General features: G+C 48.6%; 1 protein-coding gene across 4 annotated transcripts; it reads right to left on the bottom strand.

Annotated features, from left to right (window-relative positions):
- Nucleotides 1–535: 535 nt before the first annotated feature.
- On the bottom strand, nucleotides 536–15,902 carry LOC148213934 (class I histocompatibility antigen, F10 alpha chain-like). Of its 4 annotated transcripts, XR_015793646.1 has the most exons (8): nucleotides 15,594–15,732; nucleotides 14,241–14,587; nucleotides 11,176–11,451; nucleotides 9,856–10,137; nucleotides 6,783–6,884; nucleotides 6,210–6,242; nucleotides 4,448–5,456; nucleotides 536–3,530 (listed from the first exon to the last, which is right to left on the bottom strand). XR_015793646.1 is itself a non-coding variant. In XM_088129714.1 (7 exons), exons 1-6 carry the CDS (start codon nucleotides 15,850–15,852, stop codon nucleotides 4,462–4,464), a joined length of 972 nt encoding a protein of 323 aa, XP_087985840.1. In that variant the 5' UTR covers nucleotides 15,853–15,900; the 3' UTR covers nucleotides 536–3,530; nucleotides 4,448–4,461. The 4 variants fall into 4 exon arrangements, 1 of the variants encoding a protein (XP_087985840.1); XR_015793645.1 differs by lacking the exon at nucleotides 14,241–14,587 and having other exon boundaries at nucleotides 11,176–11,271; nucleotides 15,594–15,902; XR_015793644.1 differs by lacking the exon at nucleotides 14,241–14,587 and having other exon boundaries at nucleotides 15,594–15,901.
- Nucleotides 15,903–17,575: the final 1,673 nt, after the last annotated feature.

Genomic DNA, 17,575 nt, shown 5'->3' with positions numbered 1-17,575 from the left:
AAAAGCATCCACCATGGTGTGAGGGACGTCTTTCCCATAATTCAAGGGTCTCCCCATGTTTGGGCCACAGCCTCATATTGGGCATTTGAAGAGCATGGAGTGGGATCTCTCAGAAACAGGAGAGCAGGAGAATCTGCCCTTTCCCAAGGAGACCGGGATGGCTGGGCCGGTCATTGCACTCCTCTTCCCCAACGTGCCAGTTGATGAGGCTCAAGGACCAGTCACTTGGTCAACAGCCCAAGGAACAGGTGGATCTGAGGGAAACGCAGCCTCTGTTGCCGCAACCACCAAGCCCAAACCAAATAGCCATTTTGCAGAAGATCAGTTGGTGATGCTAGAGAAACATCTGGACACAGGAGCAAAAGGTCTGCCTCCTCCCCAAAGAAGCAGACAGGAGCCACCCCAGTTCTTGCTCCTTCCAAGTTCACCTTGGCTCCCCCCTTCCTACCACTCAAAGTGAAATCGGGGTCTCTGATCAACAAGGTGGGTCAAATCCCCCCTATTTCCAACCTTCCAAAACAGGCAGCAACTGAGGTGAGAAGAAAACAAAATCATTTATTTTCAGCAAGCAATTTTGACAATCTTACAATATGTGTGTAAAGAAGTATTATACAGTGGTACCTCAGTTCACGAACGCTTCTGTACACGAACAATTCGGTTTGCGACCAGCACCGTTCGCAAAATTTTGCTTCCGTTCACAAACTCCGCATCGGGTGACGAACATGACCTGCGGCCATTTTCCCTGCCGTGACACATGGTCATGGCTTCCTGTAGGTGAGATCGCGGTCGCAGACAGGCACTGGTTGTGAAGCTTTTTGGTGTGCTTGTTAGCATGGCTCCAAAGAAAGTGCAGAGCAAGCATGGTAAGAATAAGGTTTTGAAGAAAATAACCATTGAACTGAAGAAGGAAATTGTAGAAAAGCATGAGCGTGGTATTCGTGTGACTGATCTGGGCTCAGAGTACAAGATGGCGAAGTCGACAATCTCGACTATTTTGAAGAATAAAGATGCCATCAAAGGAGCTGACGTGGCAAAAGGAGTAATGATGTTAACCAAGCAGAGGACACAAGTGCTGGAAGAGGTGGAAAAACTTTTGTTAGTGTGGCTGAATGAGAAACAGCTGGCAGGTGATAGCGTTAGTGAAGCTATGATCTGTGAAAAAGCCAGGAAATTGCACAGTGATTTACTGCAAAAAAAACCCTCTACAAGCGCAGCAAGTGAAGAATTTAAAGCCAGCAGAGGCTGGTTTGAGAAATTCCGCAAGAGAAGTGGCATCCACAGTGTGGCAAGACATGGTGAGGCTTCCAGTTCTGACAAGGCTGCTGCAGAAGCCTACAGGGAAGAATTTGTGGAATTCATGAAGCCGGAAGGATATGTCGCTCAACAAGTGTTCAGCTGTGATGAAACAGGGCTCTTCTGGAAGAAGATGCCGAACAGAACCTATATCATTCAGAAGAAAAAGGCACTGCCGGGGCATAAGCCCATGAAGGACAGATTGACCCTTTTGCTGTGTGCGAATGCAAGCGGCGAGCTGAAGATTAAGCCACTACTGGTGTACTGGTGTACCCTTGTGCATTCAAGGAACACAATGTGAACAAGACCAGACTGCCTGTCATGTGGAGGGCCAATGCAAAAGCTTGGGTCACAAGGCAATTGTTCATGGAATGGCTGCACGATGTGTTCGCACCCACCGTTAAAAAAATATCTATAAAGGTCAGGTTCCTCCCCCCCAACACCACACCTCTTCTGCAGCCCATGGACCAGAAAGTGATTTGCAACTTCAAGAAGCTGTACACAAAGGCGCTCTTCACCAGGTGTTTTAATGTCACTGAAGAGACATCCTTGACTCTGAAAGAGTTCTGGAAGAAACATTTCAATGTCCTCCACTGCATCAGCCTCATTGACAAAGCCTGGGAAGATGTCATGTACCGGACCTTAAACTCAGCCTGGAGGAAACTCTGGCCAGAATGTGTCACTGAACGTGACTTTGAAGGGTCTGATGCAGAGGTAGTGGAGGAGATTGTGTCCATGTGCAAGAGCATGGGTCTGGATGTCGATGGTGCAGACATAAAGGAGCTTGTTGAGGACCATAAGGAGGAGCTGACCACGGAAGAACTTGCTGAGCTCCAGAGTGAGCAGCAGAAAGCGCTTGGCGAGGAACATTCCACTGAGGAAGAGGAAGATAGGGAGGAGGTTAGCAGTGATGTGATAAAATCCATTATGGAAAAATGGAATGAGTGCCAGGATTTCTTTGAGAAGCACCACCCCAACATAACTGTAACGAACAGAGTGTTGAATCTGATGAATGATAACGTGGTCTCTCATTTCCGGAGGGTTATGCAGCGCAGGAAAATAAAAATGACATTAGACAGATTTTTCCCCAGAACTCAGCCTGCAGCTAAGAGACAAAGAAGAGAGGACACCCCTGAAGGAGATCTCCCCGATGCCCTTTTGGAGGGGGACTCTCCCTCCAAACAATAACCGCCTCCCCACCTGCCTTCCTGTCCTCCATGCCAGAAGTCACCTCAAGCAAGGTTAGTGTTCTCTCTCTTCATACTGTGCTGTACTGTACTTTGTGTCATATTTTTGTGGTTTAAAAAAAAACATATGGTTCAGAATGGATTAACTGTATTTACATTGAACTTTATGGGAAAATTTGATTCGGGTCGCGACCAATTTGGTTCGCGACCAGAATCGCGGAACGAATTAAGTTTGTGAACTGAGGTACCACTGTATAAAGCAAAACTCCAAATGACTTAGCCACCACAGTTATTAAAAGAGGGTAAGAAATACTTGAATCCCTATTAATTTTTTTCTATAGGAAACCGCAATTTCAAAGAGACGTATTTGCTTTCTTGACTGGGCAAAGCTGAACAATTAATTTGATGAATCAAAATCATCCCCCAAAATCTCAAGGAAACTGCAGCACTTAGGAAGGGAGCAGCCTGGCTGGACAGCTGATCTCATCTTCCATTTTTCTAAATCCATTACCTGAAGTCTAGAAAAGGTGTACCATTTTCTGTGTCTGAAGGCTGCCCTCAGCTGGCATATTGGTTATTTGTTAAACTTTTGCATAATCAAATATATAATCCAACTAATTGGGCTACAGATTAATTTTTTTAAATTAATTATTTTTTATGGAAGAAATCTCAAAGCACACTTCAGAAACAGCAGCTGAAAGAGGCATTTTCCCTTCCGATCAATGAACAGAATGCCCCTTCCAAGGTGGATTTTCTTGCAAGACATTTACTTCACATATAAAAATAAAACCTTCTTTCATTCTCCAGATGAATCAACCACGTTTCCTTTTCAGGGAGGTCCTAGAATTCCTCCTTCAGATGAAAAAACCCTGATTTTCCCAAACAAAAATCTGAACAAGGGCACTCGAAGGACCAGAAATACATCCTAGTTACAGCCAGCTGGAAGGGCCTGAAGAGGTCCTCTTAAGACAACAGCATAATTCAGCAGAAGGTTGATCACTCTTCTTTTCTCTCTCCCGACATGGGGAGTCTGTAGCCCCAAAGTTGCATCTACAAAGAGGGTGGAAAAAAAAGGAGGGTTTGTTGCAGAGAAAGCCCAGATGAGAAGGCCCAGAGTACAGGCTGGAGGATCATCAAGCGAAGGACCAGAAGGTCCTCGAGGGAGGGAGATGGAGAGGAATCAGTTGGGTGGGATTTCCGAGTTATAAGAGGGGATGGGCAGGGCTGTGAATGGCTGCTGGAGTGGCGTGGGGAACTTCCTTCACAAATTATAAAAAGTACAGATGTCCTCCCCCTCAAATATGCAAACCCAGTTCCCACCCAAATTATTTTTCTCCCAGAGCCAAGTGGAAATGGTTTCATGGCCTCCAGAGAGTTCAGGTCTTCTGTCAGCATCTGGAGGGTTTGATTCCCAGATGGACGCAAGGAGGAGAGAGAAGCCTCCTCTCCATCCATGACTGTAGGAGATTCAGGAAGCCCCCCTGCTGCCCCCTCCCCCTTGCACTGGGGACACTCTGAGCTCTGCAGGTCTTTGAGCTTTGTCCATGCAAGACTAACACCACCTCCTGATTTGGGAAGGGCCCTTCCCGGAGACGAGGAGGAGGAAGGGCCCTTCCCGGAGACGAGGAGGAGGGGGAGGGTGCCTTCCTCCCTCAGCAACAGGGAGTGCTCAGGCCCCTTCTGTTCCTAGCTACGGTCACCTGCCATTTCCTCTGAAGGCAGGAGGGAAAGTGGAAGCAGCCCAGTTCCTTCCACCAGAAGGAACCCAGGGAGGAGGGGGAGAGGCAGGCCCCTCCCCACAGCCCCACCACCTCTCCCCCAAACTCCTCACCCGTCAGCATTTGAGATGAGCTGAGACAGAAGAGGGTTTTCCCAAAGGATCTTCACCATCAATCAGTCCTTTGACATGAAAGCCCTCACCATCCTTCCTCCTTCCCCTCAATACAGCCCCCACTGGGTACACTCACCTGCAAGGGGGCTGCTAAATGACCTTGACGCTCCCTACATTGGGAAGAAAGACAAAGAGTGAGTCTCTCCCTAGTCCAGATCCTCTGAGGAAGAGGAATCTCTCTCTTCCGCTCCATGAACCTCTCAGAGGGGACCAGGCTGTGCAACCAGAACATTCGCTAACAACCGGGGCTCATGACATTTTGGGTGGTTTCTCTATTTCCCACCCCAGAGCCGAGGGGCTCTTTCCTCCAAAGGGGGCCAGGCTCCACCATGCAGGCTCTGGAGCTGCCTTCCCTGCCTGAATGAATGAGGCTGGAAGTCCAACAGGGAGAGAATTTCCCTTTCTCTTCTGCAGGAACAAAGAAGTGGGAGAAAAGTGAATTTTGTAACTGTTAGAAATCTAGGAAAAGAGAGGAGGTGGGAGAAAAGTGAAGCGCTTAATTCCGTACAGAGTAAAAGCAGGAACAAGGGAAAAAAGAGAAACATTATTAAAACTGAAAGAAAAAAGAGACTGGTAACTCCTTGGACAAGAGAAAAAATAAGTAATTTCACTTAAGCCCCCCTTTAATGAGAAACCACTTTTCCAGTCTGATACTTTCTGTTCATATACTGATGCAAAGTAATTTTAATTGTTCAAGAACAACTTGCCATCTAAGTAAACAGGAGAAAAAACATAATTCTCTCATCCACCTTGAAGATATTACACTGTGTAAAAAAGCGTCCATAGAAAAGGCAACAATATCAATTTAAATCTCAATAGAAGTATGTATCCTTTGTTCCAGTTCTGTCCCAATAAATACTGGTTTCACCAGAGCCAGATGCAGAGGGAACACATGGAGTGTGCATTAGGGGGCCCTTTAAAAACGGGGGTGGGGGCTCTCCCTCTTTTCACCCCCCCAACCTCCAGCACTCTTGCTAAGAGGCAGAATTGCTCTTCCTCATCCAGGAGGTGCTCCTACTGTGGAATCAAAATGCAGGACACAAATGCAGAATAATCAAGGCTACTATCAGATCTTTTGTCACTTGCTGGAAAAGAAAGAAAAGAAGGTGGGGAGGTCAGTCCCTTGGCAGGATGGGAAGAGGTGGAGAAACTCCACTCTTTCTGACTCCAGCAGCCTCTCCCCTTCACACACAGATGCACAAATACACCCACAGAGTTTCAACCAAACTGCTTTAACTAAGAGACATAGGAAAGAATTCTTAACATACATACATATATACATATATACATATATCCACACAGAGCAATATTTCAGCAACTCTACAGCCACAGGGTGCAGCTGAAGTAAGGATACGGATGGCTCCAAAGTTTCTTTCTCCAGTCAGTTCATACTTTAAGGGCCTTGTGGTGGCAGACCAAGAGGAGATCCAGCTGGCATCTACCAAGTTCCTTTTCTCCTAAATCCCTTCTTTGTTCACTACTTTTATGGAGCTTCCTGACCAGATTATGGCCAAGCCTTTCCTTTCCACAGGCTTGGAAAACAGAACAGCTTCTCCATCAGATGGATCTTCCACCCACCTTCTTGAGGGTTCCTTATACCAGATGTTTCTCCTTGTGGTCTCCACTCCCAGGGACAGCCTTGCTGTAAAGAAAAGGGGACGCACCTCCCCCGACTTAATTCTTGGAAAGAAGAGGAAGATAGCACAAACATTTCAGGTTCATGAGCTGCTTTTGTGTTTGGACACACACAAACACACACAGACAAACCCTTCAACTGATTCTACCTCTGATCCCCGCTTTGAATTGGAGCTAAAATGTAAAGAGGACAAATCACTCACTTGATGCTGCCTTGTAGCCTTCTTGACGTTTCTCTGCAAGGACAAAAATCAGTCAAAGCTAAAAAAATCAGAGATCATCCAATCTCTCCCCCTGTAGGAGGAAGAGCCCCAGGAGATGTTTTCACAGTTGCTTTGTCACACCCTCTCCTGGCAGCTACTATTTAAGAGACACAGGAAGGTCTTCAGACTGCAAAGACCCCACCAGTTTTGCTCCAAGAGAGACCTTCTGCCTCTGAGATGGATGGAGGGAAATGGGGAAAGCAGCAGCAGCTGCGAGAGGAGGAAGATTGTCATTGAAATCCTCCTCTGCTGGTCTTTGACCAAAGCCTTTGGAAGGGGCAGAACCACGATGCCTCCTCCCAGCCAAGAAGAAGACAGGACTGTCTGAATCTCAGACTCCGCTGAGCCAAGACTGGAGTCCCAGCAAGAGGCCGAGATTTCAGATGGTCCCAAAGAGGGCTGGGAAACCGGGAAGAAGCAAGCCCAGAAGGAGCTCCCAAAGGGAGAGACTTGGGAGGAATCTTCCCACCTTCCTTCACAACCACCCAGCAAAGGTAGCTACAGGATACTTACTGTGATACACCAAGATCACAGCAATCACAACAATAATCAGGACAACAGTAGCCACAATAGCCACAAGGCAGCCGATGATGTGCCCCAGGTTGGATTCTGGAACTGAATTGGGAGAAAGAGCAGATAATTGAAGGAGAATCCCAAACAACCATTCCAGGTAGGGGAGAGACCTAACACAGCCAAAAGACTGAAAATACCCCAAAGTAAAAATACTAAGGGCTCATCCCCATGTCCCTCTAACTGTAGCATGAAGATGCCCTGCTGGCCATTGTTGGAGGATGTCTCCTCATGACGCTGCCTTAATCTGACACCAGCCCAGCTGAAGGCAGCTATTCATCTTTAGCTGTTCAGTTCAAAAGCAGCAGTTTCCAACCTTGTGTCTCTCAGCAGTTTACAGAAATAAAAACTTCAACACACAAATATAAACTAAATTAGTGAAACCATAAAAACATTTTCGTTCTTTTTATAGGCTGCCCCAATATGTCATGACTCTGGGTGGAATTGGGCAGCTCCATATGTTATCTTTTTTCTTAAGCTTGAATATTTGCATTTAATAATTTAAAGTAAAAGAGTTCATATCACCTATCTCTTTTTTTAAGTATAGAGTTTCATTTTGTTCCTCTCTTGTAAGATTGGTCTCTCCTCCAAAGGAAAAGAAAGGAATGAATCCTCACTTCTACACTCTGTCATCTGTCCAGGGAGTGGCATGATAGAAATTGTTTCAGCTTCTGCGTTTGAAGCTTTTAACTGCCAGGAAGGCAACCCAGGAGGTGGGAATCCTCTTGCCTCACACACACACTGGGGTTAGGGGGAGGACCCAGGGAAGGCCTAATTTAAATCCATGCTCTGCATTCAGGAATGAGGGACAAAAGATCTTGTCCTCCATCTCTGTGACAGCCTTCCACTTGTTCGAAAAACGCTGTCACACACCCCAGCACCACCACCCTGTTCTCAAGATTAAACATGCTGAGCTCCTTCTCTTCATCTACAGAGGATTCAGTTTCTAGTCCTTGATCAGCCTTGTTGCTCCACTGTGAACCTTTTCCAATTGCTCTGAATCTGCATTAATGGGTCTTTCCCAGAACAGGCTCTGATCATAGCAGAACACAGCAAGAAAAATACCCACAGAATTTGGACATGATAGTTGATTTGATGCAGTCTAAAATTGTACAGAACATGCCTTCTTTGAAGGTACTTCATGCTTCTGGCTGATATTCAATCTCCAATCAATCCCTATTACAACATCTTTTTAGCAAGTCAAGTACCTCTCACCCAATACTTGCACCTTTGATTTTTGTTTCCCAAGTGAAGAACATTGCACTTAGAATCATACATTGGAAGGAACCTCAGAGGTCAACTAGTCTAACCACCTGCTTAGTGCACCATCCATTAAAATACTCAGACCGATGGGATTGTGCCTTTAGTATCTCATTGGAGATTTCCAATCCTTCCTGGCACTGTTTTGTTTCAAGTCTCTCTTCCATTTCATTCTATGGCGCTCAGCCCATTCTGAATTTTACTTTTTTCTTTGAAGATATTAGTTCCAGATTCTCTGCAAATGTGATAACATTCTACCTATTCTTCCAAGTCATTAAAGGGAATTTTGAAGAATAGAGGATGCAGGGCTGATTCTTCTAGCACCCCACCTGATACCTTCCACCTGATGAGGAACCATCAACGGGCACTCCTTGAGGAAGACTTTCAAGCCAGCTGTGGATCCCCTTAATTGTCAGGCCATCCGACCTCCTTTAATTAGCTGAAGAGACCTTTGACTGCCTCCAGATGGGCCTTTTACTAGACGAAATGCCTGACTGACCATAAAAATTTAATCCCATGAAACATCCAGATCACCCTGTCATCTTTTAGAGATCACTTGATCTGTTTTCTATTTCAGTGCAGTGAACAAGAAAGAAAAAATACCAAATTCTGGTGATCCGGATGTTTCACTGTAGCATTTGGGGTGGGAGTATATGGGGGGTGTTTGTGTCACCCCCCTGCCTATTTCTGGAAGGGGGTGGGGAGTTCTTGCCAGTCCAGGAATGGCAAAAAATGGTATTTTGTGCTTCCACAATTTCAGGATGAAAAAATGGAATATGGTGACGTCCAACTTCCAGAGGGTCCCTCAAAAGGCTGAAACAGATTTGGAGGATGTTTCAGGGGGGCAGGTTTGAGGAGGACATCTTTAAATTCCTCTTGGACAAAACTCGTGACCCTCACTGAATAGCAGCCATGGAGCTTGCGATTTGATGCTTGGTAAAGAAATCAAAGTAGCATTTTATTGTCCCTCGGATATCAGCAAAAGAATAATATTTTACCTTTTTTTTTTGTATAATTGTGATGCTATCATCAATAAAAGACTGGTATTCTGCAGTTTTGGAAGTCCAGGGTAAAAAATGTCAGTGGAAGTTATCAGCATACAGAGAGTTGTTTGACACAAGGCTTTTTCCTTTGGTTTTAGGCTGAGCCTCAGGAATCCCAATCAATCACTGATCATAAAATAATGTCTGCACCTCTTTCCTAGAGCAGCAATGCACAGAGGTGTTTTGTTCTTTACAGGAGGAAAGCCGTGTTCGTCTACGATGGCAAAAAATCAGACTGGCAGCTCCTTTTCTGACTACGGATGCATCAGTCCAGCCACTCTATGCATTTCCTGAAGGGAGCTGCAGTTCACAAATTTTAATACAATTTGGTATTCAGAAAAGGGGCTACCAGACTCCTCCTGATTTTTGCACTGGAGGAATTCCAGACAAAAGGAAACCTGTTTCTGGGGCTCAGCATAACTCCTCCTGCTCTACTGGAGGCAGCAAACAGGGCGGGAGGGAGGCTAAGGGAGGATCTGGTGCATTTCCTCAGGATGGGACAACCACTGGGGTGGGACTACGCTGCTTCCTTTCAAGAACCAGAAGCCAATTCTACGGACTGTTCCCTGCAGGTCCACAAACCTCAAACATGGGAAAAACCACTGGATTAATGCTCAAGGATGTTCACATCTGGACACAGCTGGGATCAAATTTCCTCCCACAATCCTCCACCCTGAAAAAGAGCTCAGCCTTCCCTCCCTGCAGCCTCTCACCCTTCATGGCCACTTCCACAGGCTCCTGCAGGCCGTCATGCTCCACATGGCACCGATAGCGGTCCCTCTCTTTGGGATCGATCCGGATGCTGAGCCAGTAGTGGTAGGTCCCATCTGCATTGGGGGTCACAGACCCACGGAAGGTGTCCTGCGGCCAGACCTCCCCGTCCCTCCTCCAGGAGACATCGATCTCCCTGGGGTAGAAGCCATGCACGCGGCAGGCATGAGTTTCCATCCCATCGTCGGCCTCCGTCCTGCTGCTCACCGTCACCACTGGGGCCTCTGCAGAAACCGCAACACCGGAATTAACTCTGAGCCCCTCCAGAGCCCAGAAGGGGGATGAGAAACTTGACGGGCAGGAAAGTCTCCCACTACTTAGTTTTAACACAAGGAATTAACACTCCACACCTGCAGCATCTGGAAAAGGCTGAACCACAAGGACTCCTGATTTTAAGTCCTTCCCAGCGACTCAGTCTGAAAAATCTCTGCCAGCAAATTGAGAGTCCAAGGAAAGTCCACATGGCCAGCTTTGAACTCTGACTGATCTTGGGCTGCTCCCTTCAGGGGAGGGTACTGGAGGTGCTCTTTTAAGTTCCCTTTCAAAAAAACAACACAAAACCTTCTCCCTACTTTTTCCTCTTCCGCTCCCCGAACTCTTAGGCTGCTCCAGGCCTCTTTCTAAGGGACACAACCCAAACTTCAAGAGGAGGAGAGCCGGAATCAAAGCAAGGGGCTGAGGGCTTTTGGAATTCCACCCAGGTTAATTTGGAAAAGTGATTCTGCCTCTCAAAGGGAGGCAGAGAGGTGATGCCAATGGAAGAGAGAGACAGCCCTTCCAGGACAGGGAGGGGCTGCTGGAAATTGGGGGGTATTCCCCCATGGAGCCTGATCTCACCCAGCTGATCCTGGAGTGATCAAGGAGCCCAGAGAGGGAAGGGGCGGAGCCAGAGGAGGAGGGGTGATCTTGATGGGAAAATAAGAACAAACTCACAGGAAAAAAGGGGGGATATATTATAATGTAAGCAGGAAGCCCTGAGGGTGTCCCTGAAGGTGGGGAGGGGGTTGTTTTGAGGGGGGGTTACTAAGAGTTAAAGAACCTGTTTGAGGTTTAAGCAAAAGATCTACAAAATCCTTGGATTTTTTTCCCCTGGAGAAGAAAAGACCCTTCAACCTTGGCCTGTTTTGCCCAAGTGGGGGCACTGATAATGTCCTCTTAATGATAGAAGAGGTGCCCCCTAGCGGTGGGAGTGGGAGGTGCAAGGGAGGGAGGGAGCCCCCTGTGGGATGTGGGCGGAAGGACAGTTGCTGGGAGGAAATCACCTGTCCTCAGCAGCGTCTCCTTCCCATAGGACAGATACTTCTCCAGCCACTCAAAGCATTCCTCCTCCAGGTAGGCCTTCCTTCTCTGATTGAATCCTGGAATAGAGTCCCATTTCCTCTGGGTGATCTGGGCCTGGGGGTTGGGAGCCACCCAGGTGAGGGTCTCCTTGTCGAAAGTGAGGAAGTCCTTCCCGTCATATCCACAGCGCAAAAAACCTACTTTGCTCCCATCTCCCTGGAGCTCACAGCCGCACATCCACTGCCAGGTGTGAAGGTCTGAAAGAGGGACAGGAAGATGGTTTGGGGAATCCTCTGGAGAGACAGAGACTCCCTCCCTGCAGGGACTTTGACGGAGGAGGGAGGCAGTGAGAAAAGGGATAGATAATGGTTGGAAAATGAAAGAAATACATTTTTCCCCATGAAGCTCCTCATCCTGCCCCCAAATTGGACCTTGAGGGTCTCCAGACCCAGCTGCCCCCCACCTCAAACCCTCCCCGGCTTCCCTCCATCTTCTCCCTCCCCCAAAGTCTCCTTCTGGGCAAAAGGCAGAACAAGCAGAGCCATCTTGGCCTTGGATCCGGAGAGCCCAAAGTCCTCCGTCTGGAGGCTCAACGCAGAGACAAAAGGCTGGAAGGGGGGTGAGGGGCAGAGGGGGCCCCCTAATCCCCATGTCAAGCCCCCTAACAAAGGCTCCTCAGAAGCTTTTTCCTCCTCCCCCACATCTGCCTTTGGGTCCCCTGATCAGACCCCCAATGAGATTTTTTCATTCATGATGAGGGGGGCTCTGCTTCCCCCTCTAAAAAGTATAGAGTCCAGTTCCCACAACCTCCTTTTCCTCAGAGAGAAGCCAACTGAGGAGCCCTTCCCCAGTTCTTCTGCTCCCCAAAGAAATGGGGGAAGGCAAGAGGTCCCCCAGCCTCTGCTCCTCCATCCATTGCCCCCCAATGGGGGAACCTCCTGGATCAGAAAGAAAAGGGTCCAGGGCCCAAGAAGGCTTGGCCCCCTGAAAATGGCCCCTGTTGCTCTCTCAGAAGTCCTCTATATCTGCATAGTTGCCCCCATATCCTTCCAGAAAGAGCAGCTGGAGTGACTCTGCTTCCTTGGCCGGGAGACCAGCTGAGAAGGAGCTTCGGACCAAAAGTGGCTGGATGGAGCCCAGACTCCACGAGAGACAAGTCACGGAAACGTTCAATGCAAGAGAAAATTTCTTAAATCAATAAAGGTTTTGGTTTTATGGTTGAAATGTTGAAATATGCCTATTTTATAGCCTTATAACTCTCTTATAGAATTATTCCTTATTTCTAGGTCTCTACAGCCAAGCTCTCTCTTTCTATGTTTGATTGCTATAGGTCTCATCCTATTTCTGAATCTGTCCATTATTTATTCCTTTTCAAAGGTCGTCCTTCCTTCAGGTGCTCAGGGAAACACATACAGCACGCCCTCCTCCCCAACACACCAACCCTGTGAGGTAGGTTGGGATCAAAAGGTGGGACTGGCCTGAAGCCCCCTAGGGGCTCGCACTACTTTTCTCCCCAGGTTTCTACTGCAGGTCCCCCTCGAATTTCTGCACCTCTCCTTTGGCTGGGTTTTCTTTGACTGCATCTTCACAGGAGACAAATTGGGGGAACCCCTGAGCCTTTGCTCTTGCTCCCAGGAAGGGAATCAGATGAAGTGAGCCCCAGAGTGGTGACAAGAGAAGCAGCGCTGGGCCTTATGGACAAACTGAGCCTCAGCAAATCACCAGGCCCCCACGAGATCCACCTGAGGGTAGGAAGGAGCTCAAAGCTGAGATTGTGGACTTTCTCATTAAAATAGGTGACCTGTCTCTATGCTCAGCACTGGAAGGTGGCCAGCGTAATTCCAGTTTTTAAGAGGGCTCATGGGGAAATCCAGGACTTTACAGAGCTGCGTGCTTAACATCTGTTCCAGGGAAGATTGTAGAAAGTGCTATTAAAGATAGAATTACTAAACATCTGGAGATACAGGCCTTGCTCAAGGATACCCAATGTGGCTCCACTAAAGGAAGGTTCTGTCTAACTAATCTGCTACAATTTTTCAGGGTGGTAATAAACACGTGGATGAGGCTGAGCCACTAGACATCAACTACTCCGAGTTTCAAAACGTCTTTGATAAAGTCCCTTAGCAAAGACTTCTCAGCCATAGAATAAAAGGGCAGGTCCTCTTGTGGGTTTCCCAGGGTTTTGTCCAAGGATCACTTCTTTTTAACAGATTTCTAAATGATCCTGAATCAGGCATAACTAGCAGAATATGCTGATGGCACTAAAGGGTTCAGAGTGGTAAAAACTCTAAGGGACCACGAAGAGCTCCAAAGGTTCTCTGTCCATTAGGGGAGTGGGCATCAAAATGGTAGAGGTCAGCCCATCTGATGCACGCTGGGGCCAACAATCCTAACTCCTGATAGAAGCTAATGGGATCAGAGGTGGCTGGGACAAACGAGGAAAGAGAACTTGGACTAATGGTAAACAATTCAATGAAGGTGTTGACACAATGTGCATCCGTGATAAAAAAAGGCCAGCAGCATGCCAGGGATAATAAAAAAGGCATTCGAAACAGAGAGGCTAATATCATAATGCCCTTATAGAAATCAAGAGTGAGACCACATCTGGAATATCGTCTGCAGTTCTGGTCGCCACAGCCCAGAGAGGATCCAAGGGAGCTGGAGAAGGGTCGGAGGAGAGCGACTCAGAGGATGAAAGGGCTGAAGCAGCTTCCCTGTGAGGAAAGGTTGTGGCATTTGGGGCTCTTTAGCCTCGAAAAGAGGCAAACAAGAGGGGACCTCACTGAGGTGTACAAAACCATGCAAGGTGTGGATCAAGTGGACAAGGAGAAGCTGTTTCCCCTTCCCCAGAGACCTGAACCAGAGGTCACCCAATTAAACTGAATCCTGGAAGAACCAGGACAGACAAAAGGAGATATTGTTTTACACCATGCAGAATTCAACTTTGGCATTCGCTACCATGAGGACTGGCATTGGATACCAGCTGGGCCGCTCCAAAAGAAGGTTGGACCAATTCATGCAAGTCTTGGGGATCCATGGTTCTTACCCTTCATGGCAGTGGATCTGGCTCTGAAGGCCATCTGCTGGGAGGCCAGTGGGCTTCCTGGTGCGAGTGGTGGGCCACTGGGGGAACAGATTGCTGGACTAGAGGAGCCAGGGGTCTGATCCAGCAGGGCACCGCTTGGGTTCTTCTGTCCTCCACTTTGACAGACTCAGGACTGCGCCACGAGTCCTCTGGGCTTCCCACCGCCCTGGCTTCTCTCCTTCCTCCTTCCTCCACTACGGGGAGCTCTGGCTGCTCTCTGGGTCTCAGAGGTTGGGTGGGGAACTGGAAGGGATTTGGGGAGACTCTCCTGGGAGCAGCTGCAGAACTAGCAAAGCTCTTGTGTCTGCCTGGAAGGGAGGAAGAGAAGGGCAGAAGTGGGGTGGCATGTCCTTGTGATGAAAGAAGAGAAAATGGCTTCTGCTCATGGAGAAGATTTATCTCAGCAAAAAGCAGTCTACAGTTACACACACATTTGCTTACAGTCTTCCTCCAAATAAGGTTCCTGTAAAGCGAATCTTGTGCCCCCAAAGATGGCAGAAGGGGGGCTGCTGAGGAAGGGCTTCCCCCCTTAAGGGGAGCCCCACTGAGAGGGCAGCGCAGAAGTTCAGCCCTGGTGCACCACGTCTGGGAAGACATGGCAGTCCGACCACCTCGGGAAGCGCCCTAAATAGGGGGTCTCTTTGTTTTTTTTCCTCCCCCCAAGATGGGAAGGATGCTGGAAGTGGTCCTGTGCCCCCTCCAAGAGCCCCAACCCCACTTGGCATCCCTGGCCTCTTCTTCCAACTGGAGGAAGAGAAGAGGCTCCTGGCCCTTGGGCCCCACTCACCCCTCCAAAAGGGGGGTGCCAGAAATGCTTCTCCTTGGAGGGAAGGAGCCTGGGGGGGATCTGGTCTCCCCAGCTGGATCTGCACCTGATCCCTCATTTCTCTGGGGTGGAAACAGACAGAAGGACAAGGACCAGCTTCCATCAGGATCTTCTTAGGATCCACCTGCCTTCTGGGAGGGAGACCTGTTATTCCCTTCCTCCCCCACAGCAGGATGTCCATCAAGGCCAGGCTCTCCATCTTTCCTGGGGGAGAGTCGGGGAGGAGGAGATTTTGGTCTGTTCTTGTGCTATGTAACATTTTTTTTTACTTTAAAAATGTTTTTAGTAACTGTATTCTGTGCAGAGAAATTCAGTCATGAGGCAAGGATAAAATTATATTAATTTTTTTAAAACAATAAAAATACTTTTAAAATAACCTTTCTAAAAAGTGTGGCAATGGTCTTTCCCCTGGGAGGGACCCCTTTCTCCCCCCTCCTGCTCCTGGGGGGGAATATGGGGCGGGAGGAGCCACCCAACCCATCACTCACCTTCGCTCTCATTGTGGTGAGTCCTTGCAGGCTCCAGATATGCTCTGAACACCTCCTCATGGCCACGTACTCTCTGGGTGTTTCTGTCCCAATACTGGGGGTCATCCTTCCCCACCTCCTCCATCCAGGAGACTCGAGGCTGCATCTTCCTGCTGTTGCTGTCATAGTAAAGGAGGACTTGATCGTCCAAGTACCCCAGCGCGACAAAGTGGGGCAGCCCCTGACTGGGGTCCGACATGGAGGTGAGGAAACACTTCATGGAGTGTGAGGAGGAGCCTGGAAGGGACCCAGAGGGCCAAAGTTAGGGGGCTTCAGCAGGCCCCAATTTCAGGGTCTGGGGAGGAAGAATGAGGAAGAAGAGACCTGGGGGGTTCTAACATCTCCGTCCCAGCCTGGCCAAGGGAGGCTGTGGAGGTTCTGTCTTGGTGTCTGGAGGCCATGGGAGTCTGGATGGAGAAGAACTGGCTTCACTTCAGTCTGAGTGGCTCTGGGTTTTAGGGCTTGCTGGATCTAGTGATTTTCCATCTTTACTTCTAGATGGGGTCGCGCTGCCACAGAGGGAAACAGTGAGCAATTTGGGGGCCCTCCTGGACTCCCAACTCCTGTTTGAGGAGCAGGTTGCAGCCACGGCCAAGATGGCTCTTGCACCACTCCATGTTGTGCACCAATTGTGCCCTTTCCTGGATCAGGTGGCACTGCACAGTCATTCATACTTTGGTCACCTCTCAACTGGACTACTGCAAAGCACTCTACATGGGGTTGCCCTTGGAGAACATCCGGAAGCTGCGATTGGTCCAGAATGCAGCAGCACCGCCAATTCTGGGCCTGTCTGGTACGCCCATGTTTCTTTGGGTTCCTGAGCTGCACTGGCTCCCAGCAGGCTTCTGGGTGCAACACAAGGTGCTGGTTGTCAGCTACAAAGGCCTTCAGGGCATGGGGCCAGCCTATTTGGGGGACCACCTCTCCCCTATGGTCTCCACCCATCAGAAGGGCCATGCTCTGCGTCCTGTTGATTCGAGTGTCCTCTGGGGGACCTAGGAAGGGTGCCTTTTCTGTAACACCGCCTGCCCTCTGAAACACCGTTCCCCCAGACATTAGACTGAGCCCTGCTGGCCTTTCGTAAAGACATCACTTTCCTTTCAGGCACGGGAGTCGGGAGATAGTTCAGCCTGTGAGTTGTATGAATTTGTGGCTGACTGGTTTATCCTTGGTGCCCATTTTTATTTTTGTGTTGTATTTAGTCTCCTGTTCTTGTTTTGATGTTTTTATTGTGTTGGCTGCCTAGAGCCATTTCTGTGAGCTGGGCAGTCACATGTTCTAATAAATTATATTTCGAAACGTTTTGCATCAGTAGAAGAAGGTCAAATACCTGTTGAATTCTCACCAAATGCTTTGAAGTCTGCTTTTTAGGCTGTCAAAGATGGCCAGTTCTTGAGGGCATCTGGGAAGCCCAAGGGAATGAGGATGAAAGACCCCACCCTTGTCATTCCTCCTTGCCCAAAAAGCATCCACCATGGTGTGAGGGACGTCTTTCCCATAATTCAAGGGTCTCCCCATGTTTGGGCCACAGCCTCATATTGGGCATTTGAAGAGCATGGAGTGGGATCTCTCAGAAACAGGAGAGCAGGAGAATCTGCCCTTTCCCAAGGAGACCGGGATGGCTGGGCCGGTCATTGCACTCCTCTTCCCCAACGTGCCAGTTGATGAGGCTCAAGGACCAGTCACTTGGTCAACAGCCCAAGGAACAGGTGGATCTGAGGGAAACGCAGCCTCTGTTGCCGCAACCACCAAGCCCAAACCAAATAGCCATTTTGCAGAAGATCAGTTGGTGATGCTAGAGAAACATCTGGACACAGGAGCAAAAGGTCTGCCTCCTCCCCAAAGAAGCAGACAGGAGCCACCCCAGTTCTTGCTCCTTCCAAGTTCACCTTGGCTCCCCCCTTCCTACCACTCAAAGTGAAATCGGGGTCTCTGATCAACAA

Source organism: Python bivittatus, unplaced genomic scaffold (genome assembly GCF_059951505.1).
Source record: "Python bivittatus isolate LINGU-HERP-01145 unplaced genomic scaffold, Pbiv_v1 ctg000810_np1212, whole genome shotgun sequence".
NCBI classification, from domain to species: domain Eukaryota; kingdom Metazoa; phylum Chordata; class Lepidosauria; order Squamata; family Pythonidae; genus Python; species Python bivittatus.
The sequence above is the reverse complement of the archived record's forward strand: the minus strand, read 5'-3'. Positions and strand labels throughout refer to the sequence as shown.

Coding starts and splice junctions, on each gene's coding strand:
- LOC148213934 (XM_088129714.1), bottom strand. CDS start 15,852: ATGAAGTGTTTCCTCACCTCCATGTCGGACCCCAGTCAGGGGCTGCCC. Junction 11,452..15,593: donor TCACCACAATGAGAGCGAAG/GTGAGTGATGGG, acceptor TCCCTCTTTCAG/ACCTTCACACCTGGCAGTGG. Junction 6,243..6,782: donor TGTGATCTTGGTGTATCACA/GTAAGTATCCTG, acceptor TTGTCCTTGCAG/AGAAACGTCAAGAAGGCTAC.